The 17707-nt window shown below is 54.8% G+C and overlaps 1 protein-coding gene across 7 annotated transcripts in view; it reads left to right on the top strand.

Annotated features, from left to right (window-relative positions):
• The window catches only part of FCHO1 (FCH and mu domain containing endocytic adaptor 1), a 29852-nt gene extending 12145 nt beyond the window's left edge, over positions 1-17707 (top strand). For 5 of the 7 annotated variants that reach the window (XM_019963867.2, XM_070792551.1, XM_070792550.1 and 2 more), the window contains 24 exons: positions 48-122; positions 1211-1352; positions 3134-3286; positions 3523-3627; positions 4624-4722; positions 4797-4893; positions 6453-6497; positions 6613-6691; positions 7684-7708; positions 8112-8169; positions 8860-9038; positions 9141-9165; positions 9548-9599; positions 10175-10266; positions 10632-10907; positions 12585-12697; positions 12802-12889; positions 13046-13154; positions 14094-14249; positions 14542-14674; positions 15081-15280; positions 16150-16205; positions 16717-16881; positions 17424-17707. In XM_019963867.2, coding sequence (XP_019819426.2) covers positions 48-122; positions 1211-1352; positions 3134-3286; positions 3523-3627; positions 4624-4722; positions 4797-4893; positions 6453-6497; positions 6613-6691; positions 7684-7708; positions 8112-8169; positions 8860-9038; positions 9141-9165; positions 9548-9599; positions 10175-10266; positions 10632-10907; positions 12585-12697; positions 12802-12889; positions 13046-13154; positions 14094-14249; positions 14542-14674; positions 15081-15280; positions 16150-16205; positions 16717-16881; positions 17424-17446 — 2545 coding nt within the window. In that variant the 3' untranslated portion in view covers positions 17447-17707. The remainder of the gene's footprint in view (positions 1-47; positions 123-1210; positions 1353-3133; positions 3287-3522; positions 3628-4623; positions 4723-4796; positions 4894-6452; positions 6498-6612; positions 6692-7683; positions 7709-8111; positions 8170-8859; positions 9039-9140; positions 9166-9547; positions 9600-10174; positions 10267-10631; positions 10908-12584; positions 12698-12801; positions 12890-13045; positions 13155-14093; positions 14250-14541; positions 14675-15080; positions 15281-16149; positions 16206-16716; positions 16882-17423) is intronic. The other 2 variants (XM_070792552.1, XM_070792553.1) reach the window with 2 other exon arrangements.

The raw sequence follows: 17707 nt of genomic DNA, 5'->3' as shown, positions 1-17707 counted from the left end.
CAAGGTGCCCAGGACCTTCCCCATCCTTTCCCTGTCCTCCTACCCAGGGCCACCATCGAGGAGACCTACTCGAAGGCGATGGCAAAACTTTCCAAGCTGGCCAGCAACGGGACCCCCATGGGGTGAGTGGGCTGTGGGTGAGGCAGGAGTCGCCAAGGGTGTGGGTGAGGCTGCCCTTGGCTGTACATCTCCTCACACTTGTGATATGTGGGGCGTGGAGTCATCCCTGTGCTTATGGGCTAATTGGACAGAGGAATATGAATGTATATATAGGTGGCTCAGTGGTAAAGAGGCTTCCCAGGTAGCACTAGTGGTAAAGAATCTGCCTGCAATGCAGGAAACTTGGGTTCAGTCCCTGGGTTGGGAAGATTCCCTGAAGAAGGAAATGGCAACCCATTCCAGTATTCTTGCCTGGGAAATCCCATGGACAGAGGAGCCTGACGGGCTATAATTCATTCATTCATTCAGTGGCTATTTACTGAGCCCATACTGTGTGCCAGACATTGTTCGAGGCACAAGGGGGCCCAGGGGCAATCAAAACAGATCAAGCCTCCAGCCACCGTCATGCCCTGTTCATCTGGTGTGCGTCTGGGATATGTGACAGATGTTAACCAAACGCGAGCAGAGTCCTTTCCCAGAGAGAACAGTACTAGGAAGAGAATGAAATAGGAGCATTAGAAGGTGGGCACTGTATCTGGAGCTGAGATCTCAGTAATGAGAAAGGATCAGGCCTGGGGGTGTCCGAGGGACAGAGACCCAGGGAGGTGGCTCAGCCAGTGCAAAGGCCCTGAGGCAGCAGCGCACTTGTGCATTTCGAGGAAGAGCAAGGAGGCAGGCGTGGCTGCAGGGCCTGGGCACAGTGGAGATGAGGTGGGGGAGAAAGAGAGGGGAAGGGGAGTATCAGGCTGGGCCTGGAGTCCAGACAGAGGACGGCGGGCGTCAGCCTACGTTTAAACTCCTGCTCTGATGTTCATTTGCTGAGGGGCCTTGGGTGAGGGACAGGGCCTCCCATGCCTCAGTTTCCCTGTCGCCCACCTTCCGTGACTGCAGTGGGGATTAAATAAGTTCATATGTGTTCATGTTTAGCAGGGCCCAGAACACATGAGGTGTCTGAGCCAAAGCCGGCCATGCTGGGTGAGGGGTCCCTTGCCGAGGGGTTGGGGTCGGGCCTGCTGGGCCCTGGGTGTGACCCCCACCTCTCTGTTTCCAGGACCTTTGCCCCGCTCTGGGAGGTCTTCCGAGTCTCCTCAGACAAGCTGGCGCTCTGCCACCTGGAGCTGACGCGGAAGCTTCAGGATCTCATCAAGGATGTGCTCCGCCACGGGGAGGAACAGCTCAAGGCGCACAAGAAGGTCTGTGCCGTGGGTGCCGCCGGGCCGGTGGGTGGGGAACAGCTGTGGCTGCTAGGATCCCAGGACTTCTGGGGCCTTGGAACCCCAGCTCCTGGTGTGTGCCCCTGAGGGCTCTGTTAATTCCACGACATCAAACTCAGAATCTCACAGACCTGAGCATTGTTGAATTTCAGACTTTCAAAATTCTAAGAGCAGGGGGTCTGCAAACTACAGCCAGCGGGCGATGGCTAGACCACCACCTCGAGCTATGAGTAGTTTTTCTACTTTTAAGGGATTGGGGGAAAAAAATTAAAAAAAGGATATTTTATGGTGTGTGACTATTACAGGACATTTAGATTTTAATGCCAGTAAATAAAGCTGTGTTGGCCACAGCCATGGCCATTCACGTTCAGATCTTCTGTGGCTGGCTTGTGAACTGCAATGGCTGAGTTCAGTGTCAGATTTACCACCTGAACCTTCACAGCAAAAGTCTGCCGACCCTTGATCTAGAGCGTTAGAAGCTACAGATCTTGTTATTTGACATTTCTAGACTCTTTTTTTTTAGCCTAAACTTTATTTTTTAAATGAAGTTGTTTTAAATTTATTCTTAATTGGAGGGTAATTGCTTTGCAATGTCATGTTGGTTTCTCCCATACAATAACATGGGGCTTCCCAGGTGGCTCAGATGGTAAAAAATCTGCCTACAATGCAGGAGACCTGGGTTCGATCCCTGGGTCAGGAAGATCCCCTGGAGAAGAGAATGGCTACCCACTCCAATATTCTCGTCTGGAGAATTCCATGGACAGAGGACCCTAACTCCATGGGATCACAAAGAGTCAGACATAACTGAGTGACTAACACACATATATCCCCTCCTTCTTGAACCTCCCTCCCATGCCCAACCCATTCCGCCCCTCTATGTCGTCACAGAGTGCCAGGCTTCTAGACTCCTGACAAAACTAAAATCCTGGAAGACCCAGACCTTAGACTCTCAAGATTCCAAAATATTTGAAGCTTATAAATCTAGAGTCATAGAGGGTTTGCATTTACAGAGCCCTAGAATCTGCAGTTTTTAACCCCCATTAAGGAAGAGAGTTGTAGTACTTCATACACTTAAAAATGGTTAAGATGGCAAATTTTACGTTATGTGTATTTTACCACAACTTTCTTTAAAAAATGAAAGAACAAGGAAGTTTTCTCTGGACTGATACAGAACAGTCTTGAGAATGAATTATTAAGTGGAAAAAGCAGTCAGTTAAACAGGATGGCCTGTCACCATTTGTCATAAAAAATGGGCATATTCACTGATCTTCATGCCCATTATTTCGGGAAATGTGTCATGGTAATAATAGGAGGTTTGGGATTTCCTGGGTGGTCCAGTGGTTAAGACTCTGTGTTTCTAATGCAGGGGGTGTGGGTTTGATCCCTGGTCAGGGAACTAAGATCCCACATATCTGCCTTGCAGTGGGGCAAAAGAAAAATAAAAGACTTCATAGTAAAAAAAAAAGGGGGGGAGAGGAGGTTTACCTGAGCTCACTCCTTAAAACTTTCTGATATGTGAATTATGGGAGAGGAGTTCACTCCTTAAAACTTTCTGAAATGTGAATTATGTGTAAACATTACCTATTTAAAGAGTTAAAATTTTTGAAATTCATAGAATTCTCAGAAAAAAAGTATTCTGTAGGACCTGGAACCCCACAAGTTTGGGAGGCTGGGAATTTCATGGTGTGCCAGGGTCTGCTCAGGTCCTGCACCCCAGCAGGGGCTTCAGGGGGTCCTCATGCTCTTCCCCACCCCCACAGTGCAAAGAGGAAGCAGTGGGCACCTTAGATGCCATACAGGTCCTCACAGGGGTCAGCCAGCTCCTGCCCAAGTCTCGTGAGAACTACCTGAACCGTTGCATGGACCAGGAGCGGCTGCGGAGGGAGAGCACCAGCCAGAAGGAGATGGACAAGGTGGGCGCACAGCTGCAGGTCCCCAGCCACCACTGGCCCACACAAACCCGAGGGATTTGCCGAGAGGTGGCGGGGCTGCCTGATGGGAGAGTGAAAACATAGCACAGAGCCATGGTCATTGAACCTGCATGAACCGCACCCTGGGCACCCCGGGAGTCCACGTGCTGGGGGATGGGGCCAGGGAAAGTGCCCCGAGTGTCCCTTTCCCAGCCCCGTCCCCTCCTTGTGCCCTCTAGGCAGAGACCAAGACCAGGAAGGCAGCAGAGAGCCTGCGGCGTTTGGTGGAGAAATACAACTCAGCCCGCTCTGACTTTGAGCAGAAAATGCTGGACTCAGCTCTGGTAAGAACCGGGCCTTGGAGACCTACACATTCCTGGGCCCAGGATGCTATGGGCCTCAGAAGTCCAGAACCTTCCAAACCCTCGACTCCCAGAAGCCTTAGAATCACAGGCTAAAACTGTAAAATTCTAGAGCCAGTTAGCTCTTGTTGTTGCTGTTATTATTATTTCAAAGACCAAATCAGTTCTGTGCCTTAATTTCACCATTTGTAAAATGGGGACAGTAATACTACCTGCCTCATAGACTTGTAAAGATTAAATGAGTCACCATATATGAAATTTTCAGACTAGTACCAGGTGCATAGAAACCACTCTAAGATGTATTATTATTATTATTATTGATGAGGTTTTTCAACAAGATGGGGCAGGATTTAGAAGCCAAGAGTCTCCTGACATGTCATGGTGACTGAAAAGCCTGGATTCCTGGTCTAGCCTCTGTCCGTCACCAGCTGTACACCCTTTGGCCAGGCACTGCACCTCTCTGGGTCTCTGTCTACTCAAAGGTTTAAAAAGCAGATTGGGACCTCAGGATTAAGAATTAGATTTTTTTTTTCCTTCTGATTTTGCAGTGATAGAAAGTTGCAAGCAATAGAAATCTTCATTCAAACTGACAAGGAGACTTACAGGCTCAGGGAACTGAAAAGTTCAGGGTGGGGCAGAGCTTCAGGCATGGCTGGATCCAGGTGCCCAAATGGTGTTGGCAGGAAGTTGTGCCTCTTTGCTTCTCAAATCTGTTTTTCTCCCTGAGGGCTTCATTCCCAGGTAAACATATCCTCCTCAGTGTGTGTGTGTGTGTAGCAAAGTAGCCACCAGCAGCGGCCCCATTTATCTACCAGTTCATTGACTCAGGATATGAAGGTGTTTTTTCTATGATTCCGGCAGAAGTGCCAGAGCTCTTACCCAAATCAATCACTGAGGCCAGGGGTTTGGAACATTCTGATTGGTCAGGTGGGGTCACTAGCCACACCTTCCCATTTTGCTCCTCCCCTCCTGCCTCAGCGCTTCCAAGCCATGGAAGAGACCCACCTGCGGCAAATGAAGGCACTGATGGGGTCCTACGCCCACTCAGTGGAGGACACCCATGTGCAGATTGGGCAGGTGAGTGGGGCATGAGGTTGGGGTGCTGGGCAAGAAGGCCCTGCCTGGTTACAGCCTCCGTCCTCCTGGCCCAGGTGCACGAGGAGTTTAAGCAGAACGTAGAAAACGTCAGCGTGGAGATGCTGCTGAGGAAGTTTGCAGAGAGCAAAGGCACAGGCCAGGAGAAGCCTGGTGAGTCGGGGCGTCTATAGGAGTTGGGCTGTGGAGCCACGGCTATGGGGAAGGAACGGGATTCCAGAGCCTAGAGGATGAACCTCCCTGAGCTTCATTTTCCTCACCAGAAAAATGGGGTTAAAAAAAAAAGGAAAAAATGGATGGACGGAACTTCCCTGGTGGTCAGAGGTTGACGTCTTCCGATGCAGGGGCTGCAGATTCAATTCCTGGTCGGGGAACTCCCACATGCCTTGCAGCCAAAAAACCAAAACATAAAACAGAAACAGTACTGTAACAAATTCAATAAAAGACTTTAAAAATAGTCCACATTTTAAAAAACAATCTTTTAAACAAATGGACTGAAGACAAATCTAACTCAGCAACCTACAGAGGGAGAGAACTTGATGCCTAAGCCAGAGAGGCCTTGAATGCCAGGGTCAGCCTTTCAGCTGTTTCCCTGAGGGGCCAAGGGAACCACTGAGGATTGTTGAGCAAAAGGCCCATTTGAAGATGTCCCAGGTACAGGGTCAAGGAAGAACTGAGAGCCCAAGTTGTAGGGTCACGTCTGGGTTTGTATCTTTCCCTTGTCAGTCATTGTGTTACCCTGGGCGTCAGTCTTGCCTTCTCTGAGTTTGTTTCCTCTTCTGTAAAGCAGGGATGGTAGCGCCCAACTGACGGCGTCGTGAAAGTTCACTGTTACTCTTGTTCAGTCGCCAAGTTATGTCCGACTCTTTGCAACCCAATGAACTGCAGCACGCCAGGCTTCCCTGTCCTTCACTGAGTTTGCTCAAACTCAATGGACATCATTGAGTCAGTGATGCCATCCAACCATCTCCTCCCCTGTTGGCTCCTTCTTCTCTTGCCCTCAGTCTTTCCCAGCATCAGGGTCTATTCCAGTGAGTCTGCTGTTTGCATCAAGTGGCCAAAGTATTGGAGCTTCAGCATCAGTCCTTCCAATGACTATTCAGGGTTCACTAATTTGATGCAAATAAAGGACAAAAATGTGTGCTTGGCACACAGTAGGCACTTTAGTAAATGCTGTTTACATCCTTAGGTATAGACAACCACTAGGGTCTGTCTTTTCTTCCTCCCGTCTCTATAGCTCAGCACCAGCTCAGGCTACCTCTCATTGTGTGAATCTTCATTCTTGTCTTTCACTGGCTCCAGATTTCCCATGCCCTGTCCCTGCTCACATAACCTCTATGGCTTCCCATCACCCTTGGGAGAGAGTCCCAGGTCCTCATCCTGGGACTTAAGGCTCAGCCCACTGCACTGACATTTATGATCCATCCTCTGACCCACCCAAGTTCTACCCAGAAATTCTGGAAGTGGAAGTAACTCAGGCAGTCCCTCCAGTCCATCCCAAGGTGGCAGCCATCCGAGGCAAGACCAAGAACCCTTGGCCCATCCCACTCATGACTATCTCAGAGACTGGTTCAGCATCTTGGCTCATGACTTGGACCCTGACTCACCTTAAGCTCAGATCCAGGTGCCACTGTGTGGCCAAAGGTATATTGCTACTCTTCCCAGGCTCAGTCCCCCTGCCTGGCTGAGTTTCTCAATTTTTTCTGTCCCAGGGCCTTTGGACTTTGAGGCATACAGAACGGCTACGCTGCAGGAAGGCAAGTACGTCTGGGCCTGGATGCCCAGGCTGGACTGTGGGGATGAGGGAGGCAAATCTGAATGGGAAGGGGACCCCCACCCAGGGCTGATCTGCACCCCTTCCTCTGTTCTCAGCAATGAAACGTTTGCGTGGAGCCAAGGCCTTTCGCCTCCCAGGACTGAGCCGGCGGGAGCGGGAGCCACCTACAGCTGTGTGAGGAAGCACCCCGACCCCCAGCCCTGGCCCAGGCTAACCCAGGATCCCTCCTCATTCTGAGGCTCTCCTGGAAGCCCCCTGCTTAGGGTAGCCCAAGAGAATTTCTATTCCAGGCTAGCCCAGGATCCCCTCTACCCAGGCCAACCCAGAAGCCCTTCTGTCCAGGCTGGCTCAGTATTACCAGTGCCCAAGCTAGTCCAGGGGGCTACCCAGATGGTACTAGTGGCAAAGAACCCACCTGCCAATGCAGGAGACTTAAGAGACGTGGGCTCAGTCCCTGGGTGGGGAAGGTCCCCTGGAGGAAGGCATGGCAACCCACTCCAGTATTCTTGCCTGGAAAATCCCATGGACAGAGGAGCCTGGGGGCTACAGTCCATGGGGTCACACAGAGTTGGACACAAGCGAAGTGACTTAGCACACACACAAGGCCATCCAGAATTCTCCTTTTGCCAAGACTAGACCAGGGGCGGCCTGTTCCAGACCCACCCAGGATTACCCCTGCCCTGGCTGGCCCGGGATTTCTCCCTGGCAGGGCCAGACTTGCTGTTTCCCTCATCTCATCTAGCCTGGTAATTCTACCTTTGTCAAGATGAGCCCAAGAGTCTCTCTGCCCAAACTAGTACCAAATTCTTCCCTATACCCGTGGTCTCCCTGGCTAGACCAGGGTTAGCCTTGCCCAGGCTAGCCCAGAATTCTTCTCTTTGCCAAGGCTGGCCTCGTTATTTCCCTGCCAAGGTGAGCCCTGCGTTCGGACTGATTTCCAAGTCCCTCCCCTTCCAAGCTGTTTGAGAATGCCCTGTACTCAGCTAACTCAGACTCACTGGCCCCAGCCCCAAGCTAGCTCCAAGGTTGCCCCACCCGCAGGGCTGGCCCAGGACCACAGAGCCGCCCAGGGGACTGCCTGCAGGTTCCCCATCTGGTGTTGGGGGCGGAGGGGAGGGCCAGAGGAGATGGCAACGCAGACACTGACATCTGCTCTCCATCCGCAGAGATTCCCTGGAACCTGATTTAGGGGTAAGTGCCATGGGCCGGGCCGGGCCGCGCTGCCCAGTGGGAGGGGTCCAGTCCTGCCTTGCTCCCCACTCCCATGCCTGGAAACCACGCCTGGAGCTCAGGGGGCTAGAGGTCACACAGCTTAGGGACCAGGTTCCAGTCCCACATCAGCTGCAAAGCCCCGTGGACGATGTGGGAGGGACCAATACCCTCCTTTCGCTTCAGTTTGCCCCTCAGGACAGGTAGTGGCATGTTCTCTTCCTCTAAGAACCTGCCCGCACGCTGCGGGAAGATAGTTATTGCCATTGGGGTTCTTTTTTTTTTATCTGAGTCAGGGCCCCGAGGTGGGAGGCAGGCATTGCAGGGTGAGATGGGAGGTTTGGTACCGGAGAGCCTAACGCATTGCTTGCTTGTCCCTCCCCAGACTTGTCCAGAGGTGGATGAGGAAGGTTTCACCGTCAGGCCTGATGTCACCCAGAACAATATCCTCCTGGCGCCCTCTGGGGGCAGTTGTTGGCACAGCAAGGACAAAGCTCCATCCGCAGGGATCCACCCACCATTAGCAACCCTCTCTGCGAACATCCTTGGTGGAGCCTCCAGTTGTGAAGCAAGCAGATTCAAATGCAGACACTCACCCTGAGGGGTCAGAGCTGAGCAAGAGAGGGAGAGGAGGGCTTGGTTATCCCAGAGAGGGGAGCAAAAGGGGCTTCCTGGAAGAGGTGGTCATGTGTTGGGGTTTAGCAGCTAGTTTACTACTTAGGTCAGGGAATGTTTATATGAGGGGCTTCCCAGGTGGCATCAGTGGTAAAGAAACTGCCTGCCAACGGAGGAGACGTGGGTTTGATCCCTGGGTCAGGAAGTTCCCCTGGAGGAGAAAATGGCTACCCACTCCAGTATTTTTACCTGGGAAATCCCATGGGCAGAGGAGCCTGGTGGGCTACAGTGCATGGGGTTGTGAATAGTCAAACATGACTTAATGACTGAGCACACACACACGCTTGTATGAAGGCTTGTGGGGAGAGGAGCATGGTGGCAAATGCGTGGTGTCAAGGCGAGGGGGGCAAGTGATGAGAGCGGAGATGGTGCAGCACCCCAAAGCGGTACGAGCAGGAAGGGACAGGTGTGAGGGTTGACTGGGGGGAGCCAGTGTTGGTGCCTTGACTACACTGCACGCACAGCAGAGTCCACCCACTTCTCATCCAGTGACTCTGATTTTGATGACGAGGAGCCCCGCAAAATCTACGTGCACATCAAGCCTGCCTCAGCCCGGGCCCCACCCTGCAGTCCCAAGGCAGCTGCGGCCCAGCTCAAGGCCACAGCAGGCAGCCTCATTCTTCCTCCCGGCCCCGGGGTGAGGTGCCTGGCCCCGGGGTGAGGCGTGGGGAGATGCCCTGCGTGGGGCGGGGGCACTGGCCAAATGCCGCTGGACCTGACGCCACCCCTTTCTCCACAGGGCACCATGAAACGCCATTCTTCACGTAAGTAGTCTGTTGAGGGTTCTTTAGTTCGACAAGACGCCCGCGGAGGGGAGACTGGGCCTGGAGTGTGGGTGTGGGTTTGAATGCCAGCTCTGCTATGTGACTTGGGGCAAGCTGCTTGCCCACTCTGATCTTACTCTCCTTTAATGACGTGGGGTCATGCCTCATGAGAATTAAATGAGAGCCAAAAGGGATCACTGAGGCTGGGAGAGAAGCCAAAAGCTGGAGACAAGTTGGCTCAGGTTCAGATCCCTCTCTACCTGATTTGCTGGTCACTTTGGGCGGCTGACTGGACAGCCCCAAGCCTTGGTCTCCTGGTCTATGGAGTGGGAAGCCATGCAGGCCTGGCGACGGGAAGGCTCAGGAGGTCCATCTCTCACAGGGGACACTCCCGGGAGACCGCAGAGGCCTCAGTCAGCCCCAAGGGCCAGCAGGTGGGTTCCATGGGGGTGGGGCATTGGGCCCACATGAGTGGGCAGGTGGGTGGCCCGTCCCCGACACCACCTCTTCCTCTTCCTCCCCTGCTGCCTCCCCAGGTCTCTGACTCCCCTTCTTTTACCCTGGCAGGGAGTTAAGGACGTGCCATTTTTGAGGGACCACTTAGTCATTCATTTGATGAACATTTATTGAGTGCTTTGTGTGTACTCCTGCTGTTCTGGGTTCCAAAGATAAATGATCTAGATAGATCCTCCTTCTCGGAGTCACATTCTAGTGGCCCGGATTTTTTAAATAGTAAGCACGTTAGAGCATCTCTGATGCTTCGAAGTACTGTGAAGAAACTAAAACAGGGACCGTGATGGAAAATAGGAGTGAGTGACTTTAGGAGGGGTCACAGGAGATGTGGGGAGGGCCTGGAGCTGACTCCTGAAGAGGAGCAGGACGTGGCTGTAGGGAGATTTGGGGGAACAGAGCTCAAGACCAAAAACAGGGTATGCCAAGGTCCTGAAGTGGAAGGGAGGAAGCGTGGAAGTAATAGAACGCACCCCGCCTGTCCAATCCGTGTCCCCAGCTGTGCAGAGAAGCTGCAATCAGATGAGCAGGCTTCCAAGAACCTCTTTGGGCCTACCCTAGAGTCCGCCTTGGACCACGAAGACTTTACAGGTGATGGGGGTGGGGCTTTGGGGCGTGGGCGTGGCTACAGGAGGGTGGGTGGGGCCACTACCAGAGTAGGAGGCTCGGATAGGCGGGACGGGTTGGAGGGAGGAGGTGGGGATCCTTTGGGTCAAAGTGAGGGTTGGGGAGGCCACAGCAGGAATGGGCGGAGCTGGCGAGAAGGTGCGGCGTTTGTGGGAGTGGGATGACCATAGTGGGTGGGCGGGGCACCAGTAGAGATGGACGAGGCCTGCCGAGGAGGGCAAGACATTGAATGGGGGCGGACCATCTCAGCATGGGTGTGGCCTGCGGGAGGATTGACAGCACTCCGTATGAGTCGGGTCTCCAGCTGGCTGCCCCCTTCCCCCCCCCAGGCTCTAGCAGCCTCGGCTTCACCTCCAGCCCCTCGCCTTTCTCCTCCTCGTCTCCTGAGAACGTGGAGGACTCCGGACTGGACTCACCATCCCACGCGGCGCCGGGTCCCTCCCCGGATTCCTGGGTCCCACGCCCCGGCACCCCACAGAGCCCACCTACTTGTCGGGTGTCACCCCCGGAGTCGAGGGGCACACAGTCCCTGCTGCCATCAGACTCGCCACATCCCCTTGCAGCATCCCCGAGCCCCTGGGGGCCGGAGGCTGTGGCTGGAGGAGGTGAGTCCCTCTACCCCTGGTCTGAGAGTTTTCTGAGCCCTGGGCGATGAGAGAGTTCTTAGTGTGGCCAGGGCCTGAACAGGGTGTTGAGGGACACAGCTGGAACCCAGGCAGGCAGAAACCCTAATCCTTGCAGGGACATTAATGAGATGAATGTTTAACAAGGCAGGAGGTGACAGGTGCCTGGTGACGGCTCCGAAACGTAGGGCCTCCTACAGAGGCTGAACTGAGATTTGATGGAGGTGAGGATGAAGCCATGTGGACTCCAGGAATGGAATTCTCAGCAGAGGAATGTGCAAAGGCCCTGGGGTAGAAGTGGGCTAGGCCCTTTGAAGAACAACGAGCAAGGAGGCCAGTGTGACTGAAACAGAATAATGACAAGGAGAAGGAGGGAGTGGAGGGGGAGATGTCGACAGGGAGATGGGACCAGATGAGGCCCAGTGATCCCAGGAAGAAACCTGAGTTTTACCCCTAACAAGGTCAGAGCCACAGAAGGGAGGGGCTGTGAGCAGAGAGGGGTGAAACCTGCTGGGGTTTCAGGCTCTCTGACCACTTGGTCGGTGAGGATGGGAGCTGGAGACCAGGGAGATGAGTCCAGGTAAGTGGTGATGGGGTAACAGTGGGGAGAAGCTGCTGAGAGACATGGGGCCCAGAGAGAAGAGGAGTCAGGGCGGAGGGCCTGAGAGCAGCTGAAAGGAGAGGGAGGGACGGAAAGAGCAGAAAGGATGGGGCGGAAGAAGCTGGGGTGGGGGTGTGTCAAGGCCGGGAAGGAGGAGGGGATTAGGCATGGCTTGGCTTCTGGGGCCTGAGTTAGAGGGGCTGCAGGTTTTGGCCACGTGAGATCCCCAGCAGTGGGGGCAGAGGGTACCATCCTTGGTGTAAAGAAAGAGCCTGGTTGGACATGGTTCAAGGGAGGGCTCAGGGCTCAGAGGAGTGAGTGTAGACCACAAGTGTAGACAGATGAAGCTATCAGAGGTTTATTGTAGAATTAAGGTTCTCAACTGGGCCGGTTCTGCCCCTTTACTCTCCAGGCACACTTGGCAACGGCATCACTGATACTTAATTGTCACCACTTGGGGGCAGGGTACACCTGACGTTTGCAGGATGGAGGCCAGGGAGGAAGACAACCCTACCACAGCAAAGGATCTGACCCTGTTGAGAACCTTGGGATAGACAGCATAGTCTGGGGTGTAGGTGGGCAAGTAAGCGTTTATAGATGGAGTAAAGCAGGAATACTAGGGAAGCAGGAGAGCAAGGGGAACTGAGGTGTTAACACTGAGATTAGTTAAATTAGAAGGGTGTGACTCGACACTGGCCAGGGTGAGAGACCCTCTCAGAGAGGATGAAGGTCGTAGAATTGCCAAATGTTGGATAAAAGGTCTCTGCCAAATCCACCCCCCGCAACAGTGTGCCTGCCTTCTGAACATCCAGCCCTTGTTTGCATGCCTCCAGCAATCGGGAGCTCACCCCTTATTGAGCTGCGAGTCTAGTGTCTGGGAGACTCAGGGTTGCATGTGGTGTCTCCAGTCGTGTCCAGCACCTTTTCTGCAGCCCGAGGACTTCTGACCATCAGGGGGTTTCCCCCTGTAAGCCCGATTCTCAGATTGGGGCTGAATTCTTCCGCCTAGAGGCCCAGACAGCAGCTAAGCCACGTCTGTGCTTATGCTTGTTCCCCAGACTTGATGCCTGTACCTGCTGACCTTGCAGTCAGGGAGGGTCTGGCAGCCCCATCCCGGAGACCGCGCTCCAGGAAGGCATCCTGTCCCCTCATGCGCAGCAATGGAGACCTGGTAGGGTCGGGGGGAGCAGGAGCTGGGCTGGGTGGTCGCCTCCAGGACCAGCATCGGGGCACTTCTGCTAGGGTGTTCACAGGCCGGCTTCTCTTCCCTTCCAGTCTCGTTCCCTGAGCCCCTCCCCACTGGGCTCTTCAGCTCCCAGCTCTATCCCTGAACGGCCCAGCTTCGCATCCCAGACCGGACATGGTATGTGGGTCCTCTCTGGGCTTCAGGTTCACCTTCTCCAGTCCGGGTGGGTGGCCAAGAGATACAACGGAGGCTTTGTTGCAGAGGGTGGGGGTTCGGGAGCCTGGGACCTGTGCTCACTCTGTCTGTCCCCCATTCCCTCCCTGCCACCCCCAGGAGTCTCCCGGGGTCCCAGCCCTGTGGTCCTGGGCTCCCAGGATGCCCTGCCCGTGGCCACTGCCTTCACTGAGTACGTCCACGCCTACTTCCGTGGCCACAGCCCCAGGTACACAGGGGTGGGGCAGATGGTGACCAGCAAACAGGGCTTCCTGGGAGCTGTGCATCTGGGTTCCAGCAGGGCCAGCGTTCAGCGGGGTTTTATGATCTGCTTTACCATGGAATGGCCGCGAACATGGAGCTGAACAACTAGGCCCATCCTGAGAGCAATAGGAACCATAGAGGGCGTTTGAACTGGGCTAAGGCATTGATGTGGGCTTCCCAGGGGGGCTCAGTGGTAAAGAATCTGCCTGCCAAGCAGGAGATTCAGATTCCCTGTGTCAGGAAGATCCCCTGGAGAAGGAAATGGCAACTCACTCCAGTATTCTTGCCTGGAAAACCCCACGAACAGAGGAGCCTGGCGGGCTATAGTCCATGGGGATGCAAAGAGTCGGACGTGACTTAGTGACTGAGCGGGTGTGCACACACTCACAGGCAGGCAGACAGGCACTGATGTATCCATGGTTTAGAGGAGCTCCTCCGAGGCTGCTGTGGGCATCACACTGAAGGAGCAAGACCAGAGGCCAGCCACAGAGCGGGAAAGGGTAGGGTGAATCGAGGGACCAGGGATAATCTGGGGGCAGCGCCCAGCTGAAAGACACCATAAGATCAAGCCACAAAGAGGAGGAGAGTATCAGACCCAAAACCTAAGCTGAGGGCTGAATGTTTTGCTTTGAGCTTCCTGGTGGCCTAGGGGAAAAGAGAACTGGGGAAGGGAGTGTCCCTGTCTCCTTCAGCTCATTGTGGATTCTTCCTGGTGTCCAGATTGCTGTCCAGGCAGGGACACAAGGGGAGGCAGCTGGGGCTGGGACGCTGCTGTGGTCAGGGCCTTGCTGATTCTGATGGACCTGGTGAGCCACAGGCTACAGTGGAGCTAGGAGCGAGGGGAGGATGAGGGGCCTGGTAGAGCCCTAAGCCAATGCCCAGTTTCTTCAACTCCCCCCACCAGCTGCCTGGCTCGAGTAACTGGGGAGCTGACCATGACCTTCCCTGCCGGCATCGTACGCGTGTTCAGCGGGACCCCACCCCCTCCCGTCCTCAGCTTCCGCCTCGTGCATACGGCCCCCATTGAGCACTTCCAGCCCAATGCTGACCTGCTCTTCAGGTACCGTTAGAGAAAAGGGTGCAAAGTTAGGTGGTACCAGGGGCTGGTGGAGGCCAGGCGCTCCCCGGCTCTGAATTTCTGTTCTGCCTCCTGGGATTTGCTGTGTGACCTTGGGCAAGTCACTCTCCCTCTCCGAAACTCACTTTCCTTCCCTCTTTTGCTTCCCACCACCCCCCTTTCCTGGGAGTTACACTTCACTGGTCCCAAGGTTAGCCTGGGAATCTGCATCTTTAGGAAGCCTTTGGTGTAGGCATCTCCCAAGGGTTGGGGTGATTATTCTCGGTCTCTGCAGTGACCCTTCCCAGAGTGACCCGGAGACCAAAGACTTCTGGCTGAACATGGCGACTCTGACTGAAACTCTGCAGCGCCAGGCAGAGCAGAATCCAGCCGCCTCCTACTACAATGTAGTACTCCTGCGGTACCAGGTGGGTCAGGTAGATGGGGTGGGGCAGAGCAGGCATAGAGGATGGTGGGTGGGGGCAGGGTGAGCAGGCAGCTCTCACTGGTGAGAGCAATGAGAGCGGGGTGAGCTGTGGGAGGTAGGCAGGGTGGGCAGTGTAAGGGGGCCAGGACTCTGCTGGGGCAGGCGGCTGCATTATGCAAATTAGAAGGGGCCTTTTCCCAGGGCCTGTCCCCAAGACTGTTAGAATGAGGCACTCTACTGCCCTCTGCTGGACATGTCATGTAGTACAACCTCTCATCAACAAAGAGCTCCTTGGATCAGGCCATTTGGTGGGTGGCATGGCAGGGGCAGCGTGGCTGGATAGTGTGCGGTGTGGCAGGACAGGGCAGCTCAAGCCACATCCTCTTTCCTGTTCTTGTTCCCCCTAGTTCTCCCGCCCCGGTCCCCAGTCCATGCCTCTGCAGCTGAGCGCCCACTGGCAGTGTGGGCCGACCCTCACTCAGGTCTCGGTGGAGTACAGCTACCAACCCGGTGCCACAACCGTGCCCACGCCACTCACCAATGTCCAGATCCTGCTGCCCGTGGGGGAACCTGTGACCAATGTCCGCCTGCAGCCAGCTGCCACCTGGTGAGGGCGAGCAGGAGGCCGAGGGAGGCTCAGAACCTAGTGGACCTCCCTTCAATGCAGCCACTGATGGGTCCACCGTAGGCCTGACCATTCACTGTGGGCTCACCTTGCTCAGGGGCTTCCCAAAGAAGCTTGGTGTTAAAGAACCCATCCACCAGTGCAAGGAGACGCAGCAGACGTGGATTCAGTCCCTGGGTCAGGAAGGTCCCCGGGAGGAGGACATGGCAGCCCACTCCAATATTCTTGCCTGGAGAATCCCCGTGGACAGAGCAGCCTGTGGGCTACAGTCCACGGGGTCGCAAAGAGTCAGGGAGGACCGGAGTGACGGAGCACGCATGCACGTGCCTTGCTTGGAGCTAAGAGCAATATCATTAACAAAAGTCGTGTCTGACACCAAAGGCTTCCTACATGTCAGGCTTGTTCTCCATCTCTGCATACACTGACTGGGGCGGGGCTTTTAGCAATCCCTTGAGGGGTGGATCACCATCATCCCCACTTACCGAGGGGGAGCTGAGGTGTACAGAGGCAAATTCACTTACCGGAGGTCACACCAGGATGTGAACCAGCCGCCCACTCGTGGCCCCGGGCTTTTAGTCACAGTTCCACTTTGTTTTGTACAAAAGGTAGAACCTACAACCAAGAAACCAAATTTATAGGCCTGGATGCATCACCTACAAGTCCTATAAGGCTGAGGAGCCTTCAGGAAACAGCTGCTCCACACTCCCGCCCCCGTTTTCACACATGGGGCAACTGAGGCCAGGGAGGGGACATGGCTTTCTTGGGTCATGTAGCCAAGAGGCAACTGAGCTGGGACCCTGGGCTCCGAATATCTTTTCTGGGAAAGACCTGACCTGATCTCTTGATGCCAGGAACCTGGAGGAGAAGCGGCTCCTATGGAAGCTTCCAGATGTGTCTGAGGCAGGGGGTGAGTTATGGTTGTACGTAAGGGCTTGGAGGTCTCAAATGGGAAAGGCTTATTTAAACTAGGGAAGAGGGAATTCCCTGGCAGACTAGTGGCTAGGACTTCACGCTTTCACTGCCAAGGGCGGGGGTTCGATTCCTGGGTGGGGAACTAAGATCCAGTAAGCCCTGGGACATGGCTAAAAATGTTTTGTAAATAAACTAGGGGAAAACTAGGGATGTGCTGGAGGCAGAGAAATGTAGGCATTAAGGAAAGCTTAAAAGGGCTTTGACAAAGTGGGAAGAGAGGGCATCCCAGAGGGTGGGCACAGGAGGTGCAAAGGCCCTGAGACAGAATTCCTTTGGAAACCACACACAACCCCAGCAGGACCAAAGGAAAGGGTGCAGGACACAAGAAGAAGTCAAAGGGAACACAGCCACAGGTTAAAGGGCTTGCGTGCAGGGCTGAGGAGGAGCCCAGGGCACTGGAGGGCTGGGGTGAGGAAAAGGGCACAGCTGACCTCAGACCTCCCCAGGCTCTGGCCGCCTGTCTGCCAGCTGGGAGCCGTGCTCTGGGCCCAGCACGCCCAGCCCTGTGGCTGCTCAGTTCACCAGTGAGGGGGCCACTCTGTCCGGCGTGGACCTGGAGCTGGTGGGGAGTGGCTACCGCATGTCGCTGGTAAAGAGGAGGTTCGCCACAGGTACGCCCTCGCCCTGCCACTGCGCATCCCCAGAGCCAAGACCAGGCCGGGCTCTGAGTCCCACTTATTGCTTCTGCTAGGATGCAGGGGGAGGGGAGACATTTGGGGTGTTTGGAAAAGATAGGTGGGTGTTGGGGCCTGGAGACCCAAGGTGGGGGGTACGGGTGGAGAGATGGGTGGTCAGAGCCCCAGTGAAAGGGACCAAGAAGTATCCTCTATGGGACTTCCCTGACCGTCTGGTGATTAAGATGCCATGCTTCCACTACAAGGGGTGTGGATTCGAGCCCTAGTCAGACAACACATGTGCAGTGCAGCCAAAAAAGAAAGAAAAAAAGAAGTGTCCCCTGGCTGGCTGGCGTCCTTGTAAGAACCCGAGGCAGGGAGCCGGAAGCCCCACTGGCGCATCCAACCGCAGCCCCATCCCATGCTTCTGTCCCCATGAGCGACTGCTGGGGTCCATGGGACAGTGGGAACAGTGAGTTACAGGGGTGTTTGGGAGAGCTTAGGGGCTCTTTTCTCCCCTCACCACTCTATCTCCACAGGGAAGTACCTGGTGAGCTGTTAAGCCCGCAGAAGCTGACCAGCGTTGCTGGCCCCGGCTCTGCACTGCATCATGGTGCTCACTCACTGCTTCCTGCCCTCCTGCTGGCCCCGGGGGCTCCCCACCTGGCCTCCCCCGAGGCCCTGACTCCATGGAGAGGATCCCCGTACTCAATTTGGCTGAGCCTGAGATCCACTCCTGCTCACACCAACTCCCATGCAGGTCCTCGACCTTTTGATGTTCTTTACATAAACACTCTATTTTCTAATAAAATAAATAACAAGA

Source organism: Bos indicus, chromosome 7 (genome assembly GCF_029378745.1).
Source record: "Bos indicus isolate NIAB-ARS_2022 breed Sahiwal x Tharparkar chromosome 7, NIAB-ARS_B.indTharparkar_mat_pri_1.0, whole genome shotgun sequence".
Lineage (NCBI taxonomy): Eukaryota > Metazoa > Chordata > Mammalia > Artiodactyla > Bovidae > Bos > Bos indicus.
Note: the sequence above shows the minus strand (reverse complement) of the source record. Positions and strands in the feature narration are given on the sequence as shown.